The sequence below is a fragment of the Podarcis bocagei genome (genome assembly GCF_964188305.1).
Source record: "Podarcis bocagei genome assembly, chromosome: 15".
NCBI classification, from domain to species: domain Eukaryota; kingdom Metazoa; phylum Chordata; class Lepidosauria; order Squamata; family Lacertidae; genus Podarcis; species Podarcis bocagei.
The window spans coordinates 14,923,510-14,942,182 of record NC_138141.1 but is presented as its reverse complement, the minus strand read 5'-3'; the positions used below and the strand labels follow the sequence as shown (position 1 = coordinate 14,942,182).

The following is an 18,673-nucleotide window of genomic DNA, read 5'->3' as shown; positions in this document are numbered from 1 at the left end:
TAAGGGTCTGGAAACCAAGCCTTATGAGGAACGGTTGAGGGAGTTTGGTACATTTAGTCTGGAAAAGAGGAGAGAGAGAGGAGATACGATAGCCATCTTCAAATATCTAAAGGGCTGTCACATGGAAGATGGAGAAGGCTTGTTTTCTCCTGCTGTGGAGGGTAGGACTGAACCAATGGTTTCAAGAAAGGAAATTATTTGCAAACATCTGGAAGAACTTTCTGACTGTAAGAGCTATTCAACAGTGGAACGGTCTCCTTTGGGAAGCTAGGGACTCTCCTTCATTGGAGCAGCGACTGGATGGCCACCTGTTAATGGATGCTTTAGCTGAGATTCTTGCATTGCAGGGGGTTGGACTAGATGACCCTCGGGGTCCCTTCCAACTCTGCAATTCTATTATTCTGTGAACCCTGGGCCATTTGCAGTGTCAGAGGTGAAGCTAGCTAACCTCCACAGCACATGGCCAACAGGCAGCTAACAATGCAGACAATTAAACAGCTCGTAAAACGCTTCATGCTTCCACTTCACTAAGCCAGCAGGCTGTGCATCAATCTTACAGCAGCTTTCCTGTTGCTTACCAGGCACTGGGTGAGCTATTTAGGTCGACAGTACTCAAAATCCCTGGATAACAGGTTGCATTTTTAATTATTTGTCATGCCAGCGCTGCTTCTGGTTTTGCAAACTGAACATGGAAACAAGACAAGCCCTCCTTGGCAAAAGAAACTTGACAGGTGCTTACATTGTATATTTGCACTAACCAAACATTATTAGGCCTGGACTCAACAATACAGAACAGGAGATTTTTAATTTTAATTCTATTATTTATTGCAAAAGGGAGGGAGGAAAAGGGAGGGGTGACTTTTCTTCCTCTCACCCTCTTTTTCTGAAAACATACTGTTGCTGCCACCTACTGGTCATGTGCAAGAATCGCAAACTCCTAATTGCCTTACATCCTTGCTATCCATACAGCACCCAAAATCCCCTGGCTGAAACCACGGTGTAGGGCCCTCGCTATTCTACCTCACACATAATTCATGAAGCTTGATTAATATGCAAATACTTGGCAGCCGATCACCCCTCGCGAGCAGTTAATGATTTGTTCAGGGACCCAGCTGCCTGCCAGTATATATATTTCTTTAGTTTACTGTCTACGGCAGGAGCTTCTCCAACCATCTGTTCATTAATATGTAACAAGCAACAGTGTTAAGCAATTAAACTGGCTGCAAATTAACCAATTTGCTTGGGGAGCAGCCTTTTGAGCGCTTGTTTGTTTCATTAAACCTTAAATTCATCAGGAATCCAAAGGAACGGAATGCCGTGAGCCACGTTCGGAGCCAGGCTGCAGCATCTTTCTCGGAAGTAGGGAGGAGACGATCCCTTCCCGTAAGCAAAAATGCAGAAATGTCCATTCAGCCCAGATATGTAAGCCGCACAGGAGACTTTCTTTCTTTCCAGCCTAAAAGTCATGGTAGGCTGCCCCCCCCCCCAGTTGCCTGGAGGGTGCCTCCAATTCTGTTACCTCCTGACCTTGGGTGCGGGTCACAAAAGCAGCCAGGGTGCCGGGGTGGGGAATCTACCAAGTGTGGCTAGGCATCAACCTCTGAGACCTCAAGTGGGATCTGCCCAGCCCAGCCCAGCTCAGCTGTGCTCGGAACCCCTTATTTTTCCCTGCTTATCCTCACGTTGTCCCATTTCCCTCAAACTCCAGCAAGGATCCAACTCAGGGGTGTAGCCAAGGGTAGGGCTAAATCAAGTAAATCATTTTTAAAAAAACTTAATTAACTGAGGTTCTGCCCCCCCCAACATGAAGCCTGCCCCTCCCCAACATAAATCCTAGCTATGCCCATGATCCATCTCTGCTGTCTTGGCACTGAGCATTCCATATCCATTTCCTGTGGTTCTTTAACAGAGCTAGAGATGGCATGACATGAGTTTATTCCTTTTTGCCCTCATTGCAATGCTCAAAAGCAGGAGGAGGCACCTGTGCTCCTTCAGATGTTAGTCATAGCTGCCAACATTTCCCTTTTTTAAAGGGAAATTCCCTTATTCCAAATAGGATTCCTCACAAGAAAAGGGAAAAGTTGACTGCTATGATGTTAGTGGATCACAGCGCTCATTGTCCTTGACCTTTGGGCCATGCTAGCAGAGACTGGTGGGAGCTGGAATTCAACAGCAACTAGGCAAGCACAGGATCGTTACCTTCTTGTAAAGGTTTATCAGACAGAGAGCAGAGCCAGCACAAGACAAGATTCTTGAGGCAGAACTGCAAAACTCTCTCTCTCTCTCTCTCTCACACACACACACACCCCAAGGTCTAGTCCAGCTTCCTGTTATCACAATGGCTGACAAAGTGCCTCCCCACCTGCGATTCCCACCAACTGGTATTGAGAGGTATATTTCCCCCAAACCATGGAGGCAGGGCATAGGTGTCATAGCAGGTAAAATTGGCCATGCTGCCTGGAAACGTTGGAAGTCAAAGTCCAACAAGTTATGGAGAGCCACATGTGCCTCTGCACTCTACTGTATAACCCTTTTTACATGGGAGGGGGGGCGATTAAGAAAAAAATGTGCAGGTAAATCAATCCAATTGTTCACCAAGTAGTAACGCAATTACAAAACTAAACATATTGTGCTACATGTATTTATTACGTCCAGACTCTTCTAGAGTTATTCTGCCGCTGCCCCGCCCCCCGTACACATTTTGAGTATAGCCCTAAGCATGAATATGACAGACAGGCATGTTTGCCAGGGAGCTACAACTGGGTGAGGATCATTGGCACACTGCACCTTAGCAAGCCAGGTTTGTCATAGAATCATAGAGTTGGAAGAGACCACAAGGGCCATCGAGTCCAACCCCCTGCCAAGCAGGAAACACCATCAGAGCACTCCTGACATATGGTTGTCAAGCCTCTGCTTAAAGACCTCCAAAGTAGGAGACTCCACCACACTCCTTGGCAGCAAATTCCACTGTCAAACAGCTCTTACTGTCAGGAAGTTCTTCCTAATGTTTAGGTGGAATCTTCTTTCTTGTAGTTTGGATCCATTGCTCCGTGTCCGCTTCTCTGGAGCAGCAGAAAACAACCTTTCTCCCTCCTCTATGTGACATCCTTTTATATATTTGAACATGGCTATCATATCACCCCTTAACCTCCTCTTCTCCAGGCTAAACATGCCCAGCTCCCTTAGCCGTTTCTCATAAGGCATCGTTTCCAGGCCTTTGACCATTTTGGTTGCCCTCCTCTGGACACGTTCCAGTTTGTCAGTGTCCCTCTTGAATTGGGTGTGCATTCCACGGGGAGCCACAGCCAGCTCCAGCTCTGAGAGAATTATGGACATTTCCTCAGCAAAATGGAGCTGCTCTAAGGATTTGGGTATCTTTCTCTATAGAGCTTTGGCACCAATGTAAATGAAGCAAAGCCTTGGTTTGCCTATACTCAGCTGTTTGAAACTGCTTGAAACTTCTTTGCAACACAATATAATCCCTTAAATCCTGAGCTACTAGCGTGCAGTTTGGTTCAGGGTTAAATTCAACGTTCTAGGGTCCAAAGCAGGGCCTAGTCTCACATCCCACTCACGAGAGGGAGGGGGAAAGGTGTAACATACATTCATTGTATTCCGTTCAATTGTTTGTCCTGCTTGCAGGAAACACCACAAAAACTGTGTGGTTCTGAAGCAAGGTGTCATGAACTGGCAGGACTTGGGGGAAGAGAATCCCGGCGAGGGTTGTAGCCAGGATTGGGACACATCAGGGCAAGCTGCGGATGTGGAAGGAAAGGTTAGTGTAGGAAGTACTCACGGGGTGACGGAAGATGATGAGGGGGTGGAGGTCAGGAACCAGAGCAGCAGGACCCATCACCAGAGCCGGGGGGCCCTGTCTCCCTGAACACGGTGGGCTCTGAGGTGTAGGAAGCAGCAGGAAGGGTGCTCCAGGAAGCTGAGGCAGCAAAGGCCCACAGCCCAGCTCCCTAGCTGGCCAGGTGGAGCTCACTAGCTCTGGAAGGAGGTGTGTGATTGCTCAGCTGGAGTAGACAGGTGAGGGTCATCTGCCTCATCAAGCCCAGATGCCACAAGGGGCATGCAAAGTATAAAAGGGCAGCAGAGCTGAGAAGCTGTGTCTGCTCAGCTACCCATGTTGATGGACCTCGAACTGGATGTGCCTGGACTGCACTTTGGGTTTGAATCTGGACTGTTTCCTGACTGCTGGACTTGGCTACTTGGGTTGGCCTTGAACCTCGTTTCCCGACATTTGGATTTAGGACTTTGGACTTCGCTTGTGTGGATCGAGCCTCAGACTTTGTACTTTGGGCTTGACATACAGCCAAGTAAGCCAGAAACCTCTATCAGTTATACTGAGTTGTGGAGATTTCTTTCTATTAGGATTCAGAGAGCAAAAGTTTGAATTAGTCATCCGCAATTTATGCATGAAAAGACAGCTGTTGCCTGATAACTTTCCTTTTGGAAGCCATCATTCCATATTCTATCCAGCCACAGGGTGGCGCTGCACAGGATTTGCTAAAATTGAAGACATTTCCTTCACATGAGAGAGGCATTAATAAATTTGCCCTCATAACAAATAAATCAACATAACTATTTGAGTAAATTTTCCACTGCAATTCTACCTGTGTGAGAAGTGTAAGACAAGCAGGCAGCTTGTCCTTGGACAGAATGAGGGCAAATTAACCTTGCTCCTAAATATTATTATTTATTTTATTTTATTTTATTTTATTAATTTAATTTAATTTTTCATTATTAACACATCAGTGTAGTTTATTAGGTCTGATAATATTGAGAATTTTGACGCCAAAAGACACCAAAATCCCACAAAATATAAAACATGTTATGAAAAGTAAATGGAAGCGTATTGCTTATAAAGCAATGTCAAGTACAAATACCAAAATATTTTTTGCACACTGGGTAGAAACAATGTAGTTTTTGGTACTACTTTGTGGAAAATTTGCAAGCCAATGAGGTTTAGCAGTTAGAATATAAAAAGGTGGGGTGGGGTGGGGGAATCCAGGTTTAAATCTCAACTCAATGACAGCCCAGAGGGAGATCTTGTTTTTTTTAAAATAAATATTTATTAAATTTTCACAAAATTTTTAAAGACATACAATACAGACAGTACAAAAATATACGTACAGTAACGAACAAACACGTATAATTTCAACTCCTTTTTTCTTAAACTTACTTCATCGACTTCCCCATACCTCCCCTTTCTGCGTTCCAATTCCCAAATTGTTTCAGCAAATCCTTCCCCTTAATTTTATCCAATTTTTTTCCTTTTTCTTTTCTTTTACTTAATCTTTTATAGCTGTAATCCCTTACTTTATGTAACCACAACATTTTAACATTCATTAATTTTGCAATATTTTTTAAGATAAATTTTAAATTTCTTCCAATCTTCTTCCGCCGTCTCTTTCCCCTCCCAGAGGGAGATCTTGGTCCAGTCACTGTCAACCCATTCTCAAAGACTTCTTATGATTATGCTAAATGGAGGACTCATGAAAGAGTGGGGTCTTTTTAATAATAAAGTACAGACATAAAATTACATTTAGTTGTTATATATATATATATATATATATATATATATATATATATATATGAGAGTGTTATTTTTCATGTGTCTGGAGCCTCAGGCAAAGTGAGGGCTAAAACAGCCCACAGAGCTCATAGGGTGCAGGAATCATAGAATCTTCGAGTTTGAAGGGAACCAAGGGTCATCTAGTCCAACCCGCTGCAAATGCAGCCATCTCAGTTAAAGGCATCCATGACAGATAGCTATCCAACTTTTGCTTAAAAGCCTCCAAGGAAGGAGAGTCCACCCACCTCCCACCTCCCCTCGTGGGAGACTGTTCCACTGCCAAACAGCTCTTACTGTCAAGACAGTTTATTCCTCCACAATCTCCTTTCTTGCAACTTGAAGCCATTGACATCAATTGATGGCTACTTTGTTAGGGCAAATGGGGCACCGCCCCCCAAAAAAACTCAGCCCACCCCAGCTAGCCCACCCCCACCTGCATGCCTTCTTACTTAACAACCAGTCCAGGGAGCAGCCATTCTTCCTCCCCAGTCTCTCCATCCTTCAGCAGCCACCATCTGAAGGGTCACTTCACTCCTGATACGGCAGCCATGTTTTCCACTCCTTGGAAGAGTGGTCCGTTAATATGAATGGGGCCCAGCTTGCCCCCCCCCATCTGCCTGTCATCTTTTTTACAGTCAGTCAAGGGCGGTGGGTGCGGGGGCATGGCAGTCATCTTCCTCTATCTCAGTGGTGCCATTATAAACTCAACCGGGCAGAAGAACAGTGTGGAAGCAGAACTGAAATAAGTTGGCTCTGCCTGTCCTTGGTTCTGGCTCCACTTCCTCTTGGCTTTGATATCCCACTTTATCACTACCCGAAGGAGTTTGGATTTGATATCCCACTTTATCACTACCCGAATGAGTCTCAAAGCGGCTAACATTCTCCTTTCCCTTCCTCCCCCACTACAAACACTCTGTGAGGTGAGTGGGGCTGAGAGACTTCACAGAAGTGTGACTGGCCCAAGGTCACCCAGCAGCTGCATGTGGAGGAGCGGAGACGCGAACCCGGTTCCCCAGATTACAAGTCCACCGCTCTTAACCACTATACCACACTGGCTCACTGGGCACCAGCCACCACTGTTGCCATGGCTACCTTGCAGGGGTGGGGAACCTCAGGCCCAGTAGCAGAATGCGGCTCCCCAGGCCTTTCTATGTGGCCCTTGGGACTCTCCCCAAGCCACGCCCCATCCCTCCAGGCCTCACCCCCTCAGTGTCCCGACTTCGCAGCCTCTTTGGGTGTTTTTTGCTGGGCTGGAATGAGCCTGCCTTGAACACTTGATCATGCTTCTTGCTTTACTAGATTGACGATATGGCGGGTGTATGAATGTAGAAACCAGCTTACTGTATATTTTTTAAAAAAGTAGGCCCACTTTGGCCTCTGGCCCTTCCCACCACTGACATGTGGCCCCCACAAGATTGCACAGAAGGGAATGTGTCCCTTGGGCTGAAGAAAGATTCCTCACTCTTGCGTTGTAATGGACACACCAGTCTTCAAACACAGAATCCAAAGCATTGTGATGTATGTTTAGATATTAAAAACATTTTCTTTAATCAGTTCTTAGCAGTCTTATTGTGCTTTAGAGGATTGTGGGCACATATAGTCTTCCTGTAATCATAACAAACTTATTAATATCTTTCTACTGCAGGAACAGGAAGGGGAAATGACTAGAAAAGGAGCATTGTGTGTCTGAATGTGTCTGAGATCATCGGTGCTGAGGTGAGATCTAAGACTTTATTTGGTCTTGTAGCTCCGGGAGGTGGGGGGGGGGATGCTAAAAAGGGCCTTTGAGAAACAAGTTTAGATTGTCTGTGGGGTTGTTGGCATTCATTTATGCTGTCTGCTTTATTTATCAGCTAGCATAAGGCGGCCAGGTCTTTAATTAGAGAATGTAGCCTCATCACTGTCCTATAAAAGAGCTAATGTGAATGTTCTTTTGTTTCTTTTAATAGTGTTGCGATATCACGAACATAATTAAAATAGTTGCTGCATCTGCCTAGCTTCAATAAGGACACCCTTTGCAGCTCTGTTGAATCACACATTTTATGAGCAACCGAAACACATCCTAGAGAAACTGAAATTCAACATTTTTACACAGCCTATAATCATCGTAAAGGAGTGGTGGTCTCCTTAAGCATTGTTGTGCTTCAACCTGGTTTCATTTCAACCTGGGGTGGAGAGATTGAGTAGATATATGCAGGTTTGCGTACGTCTGAGGAAGCCATTTTCCCAAATAGACACCAACCATCCTCCTTCAGTACCTCCCTCATATGCCTTGTAGCACCTACAGCCGTACACTTCAACTTGTCCAAAAGGCGACAACTGGATTAATGGCCAGCTGCCCTGGTTGTCAGTTCATTTCTAGACCCTCACATTAGTGCATAAAGCCTTAGCCCACAAATATCTAAAGCAGTGGTCTTGTAGCACTGTAAAAACTAACAGATTTTGGGGGAACTCTTTAAAAATGGGAGGGCCAGGCAGGGTTTCTGAAGCTGCCATGGAGTCCACATGCCACACGTGTCACAAGGGGGGGGGGGGTTCCCTCAGTCATCATTTATTAACAAGGCCTAGTTTCCCCTGCCCTGTCTATGTATGGTCTCCTGTGATGTCACAAGCAGACATAGCAACTGAGGGAAAGAGGCAGTGTCTTATTCTAGAATTTCAAACACAAGGAGGGCAGGAGGGGGACATTTTTCAGCCCAGGGGCTGCATTTCTCTCCACACAACACTAGTCAAATGTACAAATGAACAGAGCAATGAAAGCAAGCCTTACCTTTGCACAGGAAGCTGTTCAAGGAATGACATGCAGAGAGAAAGCACCAAATCCAATTAAACCTATTAAGAAATAGGTTGTCCAACCCCCTGGAATGCAGGAAACTCAGCTGAAATTTAGGAAACGTTTGTATTTCTGCATGTGTTTATAGTACAGTATCCATATTGCTTATCAGAATACGCTAAATGGGGGGACGGACCTCAGCTGCACACCCACCTCCCTTCATTTTGGGGGGGAGGTTCTCTCTCCCTCCCCCACCTATCTCCTCCTCCACTATCCCACTGGCATTGCATCCTCCCCCCAGCACCCCGAAAAGCTTGCTGCACCCCAAGGTGTTTTGCACTCACCTGAACCCTTGCAGGGAAAGGGGCAGGGCACAATGGGAAGGGGTGGGGCGACCAGGCTGCTTAAACCACACCCCTTTCCCAACGGAAGCGGCATGGGAGGGGTCAGTATCCAGCACCCCTTCTCTGCTTCTCTTGAACGCTTTAATCCTTAGCAGTGGTGTCCAAACTTTTTTCAGAGGGCCAGATTTGATGAAGTGAAGGGCCGTGAGGGCCGACCAAAGTTGTTAACCTCTTTTTTTTAGGACTGAAGTTGTTGAGCTTTCTTAAGGATTTTACTCTACAGCCCCAGGAATAAACTGCCACAGAGACTGGATTAGGCCCCCGAAACGGACTTTGGACATGCCTGCTCTAGATTCAACACTCTTAGCAAACCCAATGTTTTGTTTGAACACAGGATGCTGCCAAGAATGTGAGCCCAGGCTATTATCCTTTTTTTTTTTTAAATGAGACTAATGAATAATGGGGACACACCCCATAAGCAGCTTTGGCCCATTGCACATGCAGGATTTTGGAAACTGCAGACTTGTGCCAACCTGCACGTGAAGTCTACCCTTCTTTTAGTTCCACACTATGCCTTCTATGTCATCCAAGTGGAAATGGCCATCAATATTTACTTTCCTACAGAAGTCCATTACAGTGACAGGACTAAATGGGGTGGAATGATATATGTGAGACAATAAGTAACATCCCTGGGCCTTCTCTTCTTCAACTGTCACCTGGTAGTAGCCATTACAGCAGGTTGTCTCTGTGGGACAGATGGTGAACAAAGCCCATTCAATCCGCTCTGCTGAAAAAACAGCTCCATTGTTCTTTCCCTAGCAGTTGATCATTATAAGAATGTTTAACTTTTAATGATTGGCGCTTGAATTCTTTTACCCTCCCTCTTTCTTCCATATCCCTTTCTCATTGAGTGTTGGGTTTTTTACAGTGTAACCCTATGGGCACAACCTGTCTTGTTTTAATTGATTGCCTGTAAGGTGTTTTTGGCTAAACAGTGAGATAAAATTGCTCTAAAGAAATATATAATATGCATCTCTAGTACAGGCGATATTGTTTCAATTAGTCAAAAGTAGTGAAAATTCACCCAAATATCAAAATTTTCCAAAAGCCCTGAATTTTAAGAGCTTGACAATTGGCTAGTCTGAAAACATTTTAATCAGACTTCAGCAATTTGGTGCCTTCCAGATGTTCAGACTCCCATCCGTTAGGGATGGTGTGTGAAGACCAGCAACATCTGGAGGGCTGAGGAATACCCCATGTTTATTCTCTGCTTCGTAATTACCTACCTGTAGAAACCTGCCAGTCCTGTTTCCTTTTGGCTTTATACCTACTAGAGAGAAAGGCTGTAAGGCCCTAAACCATGCAGGACTTGGTCACGGGGGTCATCTGGTGGTGCCATGTACATCCAAGGTTCATTTGGCAGCCAGAAAAAGCATTTAGCATGATGGCACACACTTCCCAGTCAACAGTTGGCTGCTTTCAAACCTTCTAGGAGTAGCAACGCTGCTTTGTTTGCTTTTGTAGTTCTATATGGTAGAGAGTTCTGAATATTAGTTATTTCATGTTGTTTTTAATATGTTGTATACCGTTTTGAAACCTTTTGTTATCAGACGTCCATACATGTTTTCAAATAAATACATACATAAAGGATGAGGAGGCTATGGTATTTCAGACCCAATCCAATTTCATAGGTCTCCAAACTGACAGACTGGTTGGGCAGGAAGCTTGGTATACACAACTGAAAAAGTTCCTCAAAGCTGATCCCCCAGTTGTTTATGTCAGATGTGTTTCGAGAAAGGGCTCTTGAAGCCACCAACCCCAAGGCCAAGTTGTGTTTGCAGCATGAACTAGGAAATAAATCCACTCATCTTTACAAGTGTATAGAGATGTGTCTCCCCTTCAGAACCTATGGCTTTTTTGTGATGAAAACCAATCAGTGCACATCATGATTGCAGAGAAAAGTGTGAACTGGCCACCCCGGGCTCTTTCAGGAGAAAGAGCAGAATATAACTTAAATAAATAGCAAAGCACTTAAAACTTTCAAGATGTAATAGCCGGGGAGACTGCAGTGCTGACAATTCCAATAGGCCCGTAAGACTGTTCCAAGTTATGAGCCCTCAAGAGTCAAATCCTAAGACATCCAGTCATAAGCCGTATCCCGTATCAGACCAAAAAGGACCCTCAAGGCAACTTACAATTTAAAAAAAACCCTAACAATACAGCCGTACCTTGGATTGTGAATGCCTTGGTACTCAGACATTTTGGCTGCTGAATGCCGCAAACCCAAAGTTAGTGTTCTGGTTTGCGAACGTTCTTTGGAACCTGAATGTCCTCCAGGGCTTCCGACTGGCTGCAGGAGCTTCCTGCAGTCAATCAGAAGCCACACTTTGGTTTCCGAATGTTTTGGAAGTCGAACATTCCGAAGTATGACTGTATTGATAGTTCCAACAATGCAATGAATTGTGCTTTGCTCCATAGTTTCATTCCTGCTTTGTATGGATATGACATGGAACAATCCATCATTGTTGTCACCCTTTATGGGGCTAGAAACCAGCTGTAGGTGAAAAATCCTCTTCCACCTCTAAGAGATGGTCCCAAATCACCACCACACTGCATGAAATTGCTCGATTGTCCTAAACCGCAAGGAAAACTTCATTGGTAATAAATATCAAGCTTATTCTACAAAAGATGCATGATTTGCAAAGGGTATTTTTAAATTTAATTTATTAAATTATTTAACACTGAACTGCAGTAATTGCTTAACCAGGAAAGATACTTCCAACATTCTCTGTAGGATTCAAACTCCTTTGAAATAACAACATTTAAGAACTCTTTTTCTTCCGGGGATCAGTCTGGATTTCTGCAACAAACCAGTTCCCAAGTTGAAGCTCTATGTGCATTCTCAAAGGGACATATCATGAGCAACTCAATTCAGTCAGTTGCCTTCTTGGCAATAGGTGTGATGGCCTAAGCCATAAGGAGGTTACATTCCCAGCAGGCCCTTCGAAGTTGGGCACTTGCAATCACAGCTAAGGCACGGTGGTTGTGCACACAAGGTGTAGCGGGTGGTGGACAGGGAAATTATATTGTCACCTTCCTCCCTTTGTCTTCTTCTTCTTCCCCTCATGGATGAAATACAAGGTTCCAAACTGTGCAGCAATCAATTCAGACCCTTTAACCAACAGTAAGCAAATTTAAGAGATATACTTTGATCTCAAAGCTGAAATTAAAAGAAGGGGGGGTTAAAGTATTGATTTTTGCACAACTAGCCCCAAACAATATTTGGAGGAGAGTCTCTTCCAAGCACTTGTCAGGCAAGACCAGAACATTTGACCCGAGGCCCATTTCTGAAATGTCTGGACCACTCCCCCTAATTCTCTGCCTACTTAAACTGGCAGCTTACTTCAAAATTTGCCCCATTTTTAGGCGCATGAGAAGAGCCTTTGTTCTAAATGACCAGAACACTCATCCTGCTACTAGAAAAGACAAAGGCGTAGTGCAGAATTTAGGTTTTGTGAGCAAGGAATAATAAAACATTTTTTCCTCCCCCCCCCCTACAAAACGGATACACAATTCCCAACTATCTCCCCCCTCCCCCTCTCCTTCTTTCCTTCAACATTCAGCTTTGGTTATGCCATTTCCTTTGTACTGGAGTCTTATGTCTGATGGGAAGTAACTCCCAAATGCTAGAGGGGGAAAAAAGCCTACAGCTTATATTTAAGAACAGACTTCGTATACTGGACGGACATACTCTCATTCTCTCTCACACACACACACACACACAAACACACACCCTTCACAGAAGGAGGATTTACTTCCAACGAAGTGCCCAGAAACACCCATGTTCAGCTCGGCACCTTTTTTTAAGTAAAAAAACCATTTATCAAATACTGTAGGGTATCCTCCCCTTATGTCACAGACTCCAAAAAATAAGAACTGGATGAGAGAGAGAGAAATCAACATTATCAACTCCCACCATCCCTAACAGCTTTCTCCTGGGTATTCCAAACTCCTTCACTGCACGGAGGACTTGAACCAGTACACTTTTGTCTCATTCAAACAGAAACATTAAATATGGCAGGCAGCTAATAATCCTTCATTCAATTACCCCCCTGCTCCGCCCGGTGACACCTAACATCGTTTCAACAGAAACAGCAGCTGCCACTGCACTTCCCAGAGTCAGAAGGCAAAAGTGATTAAGATCTCAAGGTGCCACAGGGGTGGTAATTTGACACACACACCCCATGGGAATGTCACTTGTGCCACCCTTGAGGCCCACAGGCAACTCAGTCATTGGCCTCCCAAAGGCTCTTCTCTGCCACGAGTGAAGATTTCGGGAACTTCTGTTTCTAAAAGTCTCAACTTGATGCAGGGAAAATCCTGCAACAGTCCGTGCAAAGAGGACTCTGTAGAAGGCAGCATCCACCCTGCTTCCAGCTGCTGCCATCAACCAACCACTTCCCAGACCATCTCCATCCCTTGCTGCCAATACGTCTAGGGGTCACACACTTCCACCCCAGTGTTTCAAGTGAAGCTGCAGGGTCTCCACACCAGTCAATGTTGGGGGGGGGGGGGCAAGGGACAGCTAGCCATGGGCAGCTGTGTTGGACCAGCAGCTGGCTCAGAAAAAACCCCTCAAAACGGCAGTCCATTTTCCATCAGAAGTAGGTGAGGTTCTTGATGACACCCAGTTCAAGCATCTTTTTTATTGCTAATGCCTCATGTGAGATATTGTGTTCCGAACCCTGTAAGAGAAGGCAATGAGAAACACATTAGGCCATGCAGTAGGGCTGGGCAATATATTGATATATCATCCAAAACTGGTTTGAAGTTCACATCGTGATAATTGTTTCATAATATTTGAGCTAGCAATACATCCCAAATCACAATGTGTGTAAGGGCTAGGCAATACCAGCTTATCAATATCACAACTCACAAGCTAAACATTGCAATCTACCACAATGTCTGAAATAAGGATGGAACTATACAGAGGCAGCTGCTGCTACTTCCGTCACTCTTATCACTGCCACAGGGCCTTGCAGGCCACCACTGTTTGTGCCACAACCAAGCTGCTGCTGCCTAGAAGGCTTGCTGGCAGTCTGGTAGTTCCAGATTATATGTATTCACTATGACTCATCCCCATACTTTGGATTGTTCTGAATACCACCATTTGGTAGCCAAGCCCAAAACCAAAAGTCTCATTTGGATGTATTTTGGCTTGCCTGCGGCTGCAAGTAAAATGATTGATAATATCATTATTTATCAGTTTTAGACCCTTAAGTAGTAGCAGTTGCCAGGACCCTGTCCTGTTTGCCTCTGCTTAGTTCCTTCTTTATTTCAGATATCGTGGTATATTGATATATCGTGATGCTTAGCTGGTGATATCGTGATATTTGAAAACAGGTTCTCGCCCAGCCCCACCATGCAGTTCGCTGGTTTTCAGCTTTTCAAGAGTCCCTGAAGGAGAAAGTTTGTATTCTAAGACAAATTAAACAACTGAGAAGCTCATCCAGTCCAACCACCTGCTTAATACGGGACCTACAATGCAGGATGCAGCTATGCTTGCATGAGAGTCAAGAGGAAGAACCAAGATAGTGGTACTAATTCTACAGACTCGACTCAGAATGGCATATGGACAGCCTCAGAGGGCTCCTGCCGCTGCCTTGCCTGTGGGTGTCCCAGAGGCATCTGGTTAGCCATGGTAGGAAATAAGAGGCTGAACCAGACTGGAACTTTGGTTTTATCCAGCTGGCTTCTTACATCCTTAAGAGGCAATGGAAACCACACTGCCACAAACGTGCACAAAGCGGGTTTTAATCTCTGCTCTTCACCCATCTGCCACTCCCTTCTTAGGGCTGTTTTGCCATCTCGGGAGAGGAGCAAGCAGAATGAAAACAAGAGCCCGGCTGCTGGGATCAGACCAAGAAGGACCCATCCAGTCTAGCATTCTGTTCTCACAGTGACCAACCACATGCCTAAGGGAAGCCCACAAGAATGCTTCCACACACATGTTCCCCTGCAACTGGTATTCAGAGGCATGCCACCACCTCTCCCTTCTCTCCCTCTTTCCCAGTCTTATCTCTAAACCTCTTTTCAAGCTGTCCAATCATCTCCTGGAAGCCCACATTTTCTCACTAAGCCATAGCTGGCTTATCATGCGGTGCAAACCTGGTAACTGAGAAAGATACTCCCAGCCTAGGTGTAAAGGGAGGCGGGGGGAGGGGAGAGGAATTAAAGGCTGGAGTGAAACGTCAGGGATATGCAAAAAAAAGTACAACCTGTGACATCTCGGAATTGGAGCTCAAATGTATGCCCTGATGGATGGAGCCAGTCTGCCAAGCCCAGAGGATGGAGACTGCCAACCCTTGCTTCCTGGTGCTCAGCACTGAGATCAGGAGATAAAGCACTCTGCCTGCTCTTTAAAGAGCAATCTGTTAAACAGAATATAAAAACTCTTCCATCTCAGCACCGTGGTGATCAGCAGAGATGGGGAGATAAAATCTGTCTGTGAAGTGTAAAAGGCAAACATTTCACATGCACATCACACTCCAATGCTATGTCCTTGTACATGTGGTTTGTGTGCTGTATGTGTTTCCGGATGTGCAGTGAGTGTGCATGCATGCATGCCCTCACACAGAAGTACAGAATAACCACACCTGCTTGTGGCATGTGGCTAATCATTAGTTTAGCCTCAGGTTGAAAAAGGGTTCGCTACTCCTGCTGTGAAGGGTCATCTTGCATACTTGCTATTTACTTCCAACCTGTTTTTCTTTTGCACCAGGGATGGGCAACCTGTGGACCTCCAGGCACTGTCAGACTACAACTCCCATCGCCATCATTTACTGGCCATAGTAGCTGGAGCTGATGGAGTCCAACAACATCTGGAGGACCACAGATTCCCTGCCCCTAATTTACGCTCATCTGTATATATACACAGGACATGCCACTCATAAATCTGATTGAAGCTAGTCCATGAAAGGTTAATGCCCTAAGAAAACTGGTTAGTCACAATGTTGGGTTTTTTTAATGAACAAGTTTCTTTCTTTCTTTCATCTGTGAATGGTTAATAGTTGTTGTTTTACAAGCCAGAATATTAAACTAGGTTCAAACCTGGTTTGACATCCTGGCTTGTTCTGAGGCTATAATTTCCCAGTCCAGACAAAATGTGAAACTACAGTTAACTGCAGACTTTCTGATTTGTTCGTTGGCTTGTACAAAGTGGCTGAAGTCTTGTTCACATCTCAGTTTATTACGTCGGTGGACTTTCCCTATACAAGCAGCTTCTTATATTATATTCATCTGACAAGAGAGGCAATGGTTACTCACAGTCATCGACTTCAATGTGACTTGCTCGTAGTAGTGAATGGTCTGCTTCTTGGAGTCAGGGTATCCAAAGCCCGCAATATGAACTATGTCACAGAAGTGCAATGCTAGGGTGATAGCCACTAATCCTGTGGTTGGTTTCTAGGGGAAGACAGAGGAACATGATGCTGGGTTCACTTTCTCTTGGCACAAAGCTTACCTTGAGAAGCCAGGATGGTTTAGTGGTTGGAGCAGCCTTTGACTGGAGTTACAGCCCAAAACATCTGGAGGGCACCAGATTGAGGAAGGCTGGGCCAGAAGGCTTGACCCTGATCAGGGGGGACACCCAGGTTCAAATCCCCTCCCAACTACCAAGTTTACTGGGTGACCTTTGGCCGGTCCCTGCCTCTGACCCCTAACCTGCTTTACAGGGCTGTTGTGACTATGCTCTGCCTCCATAGCAGGGAGGAAGCAATACTTCTGAATATCAGTTGCTAGAAACCACAGGAGGGGAGAGTGCGCTTATGCGTGAATCCTGCTTGCTGGTTTCTCACAGGCAACTCTTCAGCCCACTGTAAGAACAGGATACTGGACTATATGGGCCACTGGCCTGATCCAGCAGGCTCTCCTTATGCTCTTAATCTATACATTTTCACACACACACACCTTTTGCCTGTAATTGGTATCGAGGGGGAAGTTCCTATTCATTCCAGAGGCTTTCCCCATCCCTAGACTGCAGACTTTCTTAAAACAATAAAACAAATAATATCAGCGCGCTCAGCTTTAGTGTCCCAAAACAATGTCTGTGTTTGCACAGGTGTGATGACAGCATCTTAGATAAAGTGTAGCTTCGAAACCTTGGTAGAAGAGTTTCTCATCAGCTTTGAAAAGTCAGCCATTGAAATGCTTCCTGATAACTGCCACACACATAAAAAAGTAGTTCTAAAGTTGTCAAGGCAATGGTAAAAAACAAGACACCCCACCTTTGCAAACACTGGCAGACGTACAGACGTACATCTAGAAGTTGCCAACAGGATAGCAAACAACACTGAACGTAAAAAGCAGTGTGTCCTGAGATGACATGAACTAAGGCCCAGGTGTCTTTGAAGTGGTAAACATCTTCCTGGGCTGTACCACTTCAGACTACAGGCTGGGACTCCCATGAGTAAATGCTCCTCCACACAAAAACAGCTCATTTGAGGGACAACTAGCACATCTGGGGGGGAAGGGTTTTATCCTAGCCTTTAACACACTCATCTTCTATGTGCAGGGATGTATTTAAATAAATTTAGCACAAAGAAGCATTTCATCATGCAAGCCCCCACCTGCAGCCTGAGACTTTACCACCTCAGTGAGAGCTAGGCTGAAAGATCTTACAAGTCACCTCACTCTGATTTGGAAAAGCAGTGCAGGCTGAGCTGAGGTGCTTTCCCCACCCAAGTGACATTTAAACTGTGACTAAAAAAATAAATACATCTGCACCTGAAATGTCAGTTAATTGAACATACGTCTGATTCAAAAATTAGCTTTCTGCCCTGAATGGACAACATTCCTATCTGCTACTTTCCAGACTAAAGGATGTTCCTAGCAGCATGGGATACAGATGATCTGTGATTGGAGAGGTAGGGGAAGGTGAGAGAGACAGACAGAGAGAGAGAGACAGACACACACACGAACACACACACACACAGAGAGAGAGAGAGAGAGCGCCACACACAGTGTGTTTAAATGCTTAAAATAAGTGGCAGATACAAGTTGAGAAGTGAAATGTCTCAGGACACCAGCGCTGGGAAAGAGCCACAATTAACACTTTGCCTCCTGTGCTGTTTTCCCCAATCAAAATCAAAATCCTGCTAGAGGGCAGGGGAAAGAGACATAGGCATCCATATTGTATCACTTCCCCACCCCCCTTGTCCCACCAGTCTAACAGATTTGGGGGCAGGGGAAAATACATTAAAGGAAATATAACACGGGGGAGGGTTAACACTGAGACACACACCTGGCACCACTGTTCCGAAGCCATTTACACTCTACTCTCACCACTGATGTTAAGCTTTAAAGACAGTCGCCTGGAGATCCACTCACAGACCACCCACATCATGTGTATTTGGGTCCCAAAATATCCAAGTGCCACATTACAGGAGAGATCACAGCTTGGAGACGACCAAGCACCATCTCATCTTGAGAATTTCAAGACAAAGAGCGCTTTGCTCCTTTTAGGACTAAACCTCAACTCCTGTAACTTGTCCCTTCTCTCTCCCTCTCTCTCATGCTTACCACTCTTACCTGTTTTAACTTCTTCAGCTGCTTCATAGGAAGCTTAAGCAATTTGGCAGCGGTTATTTCCATAAAATACGGGTTCAGGATTCGCACTTGCTCAGGATTCGCATCCCAAATTAAGGGAGGCTGTTTCCAAAAGCCCTTCCGAACCTGGAAAAGAGGAATAAGAAAGGTTAGCCCGGGGCTCTTTACTCTCAAGAGCAGAATCAAAGCAAGAGAGCTGAACTGGGTTCAAGGAGGAGGAAAAAGTGGGGAAGCAAAAGCAGAGTCTTTTCCCACTGGTGGCTTTCTGGTGTTATACCCTATATACCCAGATCAGGATCTGATCTCTGTGCTTCAGATGGGACACTCTCTCTGTATCTTTAGGCCACCTGGAGATCACAGTATCTCTGA

The 18,673-nt window shown here is 45.1% G+C and overlaps 1 protein-coding gene across 19 annotated transcripts in view; it reads right to left on the bottom strand.

Annotated features, from left to right (window-relative positions):
- Positions 1-11,405: 11,405 nt before the first annotated feature.
- The window catches only part of ST3GAL4 (ST3 beta-galactoside alpha-2,3-sialyltransferase 4), a 179,959-nt gene continuing 172,691 nt past the window's right edge, over positions 11,406-18,673 (bottom strand). For all 19 annotated transcript variants that reach the window (XM_081171795.1, XM_081171783.1, XM_081171793.1 and 16 more), the window contains 3 exons: positions 18,287-18,430; positions 16,025-16,162; positions 11,406-13,443 (listed from right to left, as the gene is read on the bottom strand). In XM_081171795.1, the coding sequence (XP_081027921.1) occupies positions 13,357-13,443; positions 16,025-16,162; positions 18,287-18,430 (369 nt within the window). In that variant the 3' untranslated portion in view covers positions 11,406-13,356. The remainder of the gene's footprint in view (positions 13,444-16,024; positions 16,163-18,286; positions 18,431-18,673) is intronic.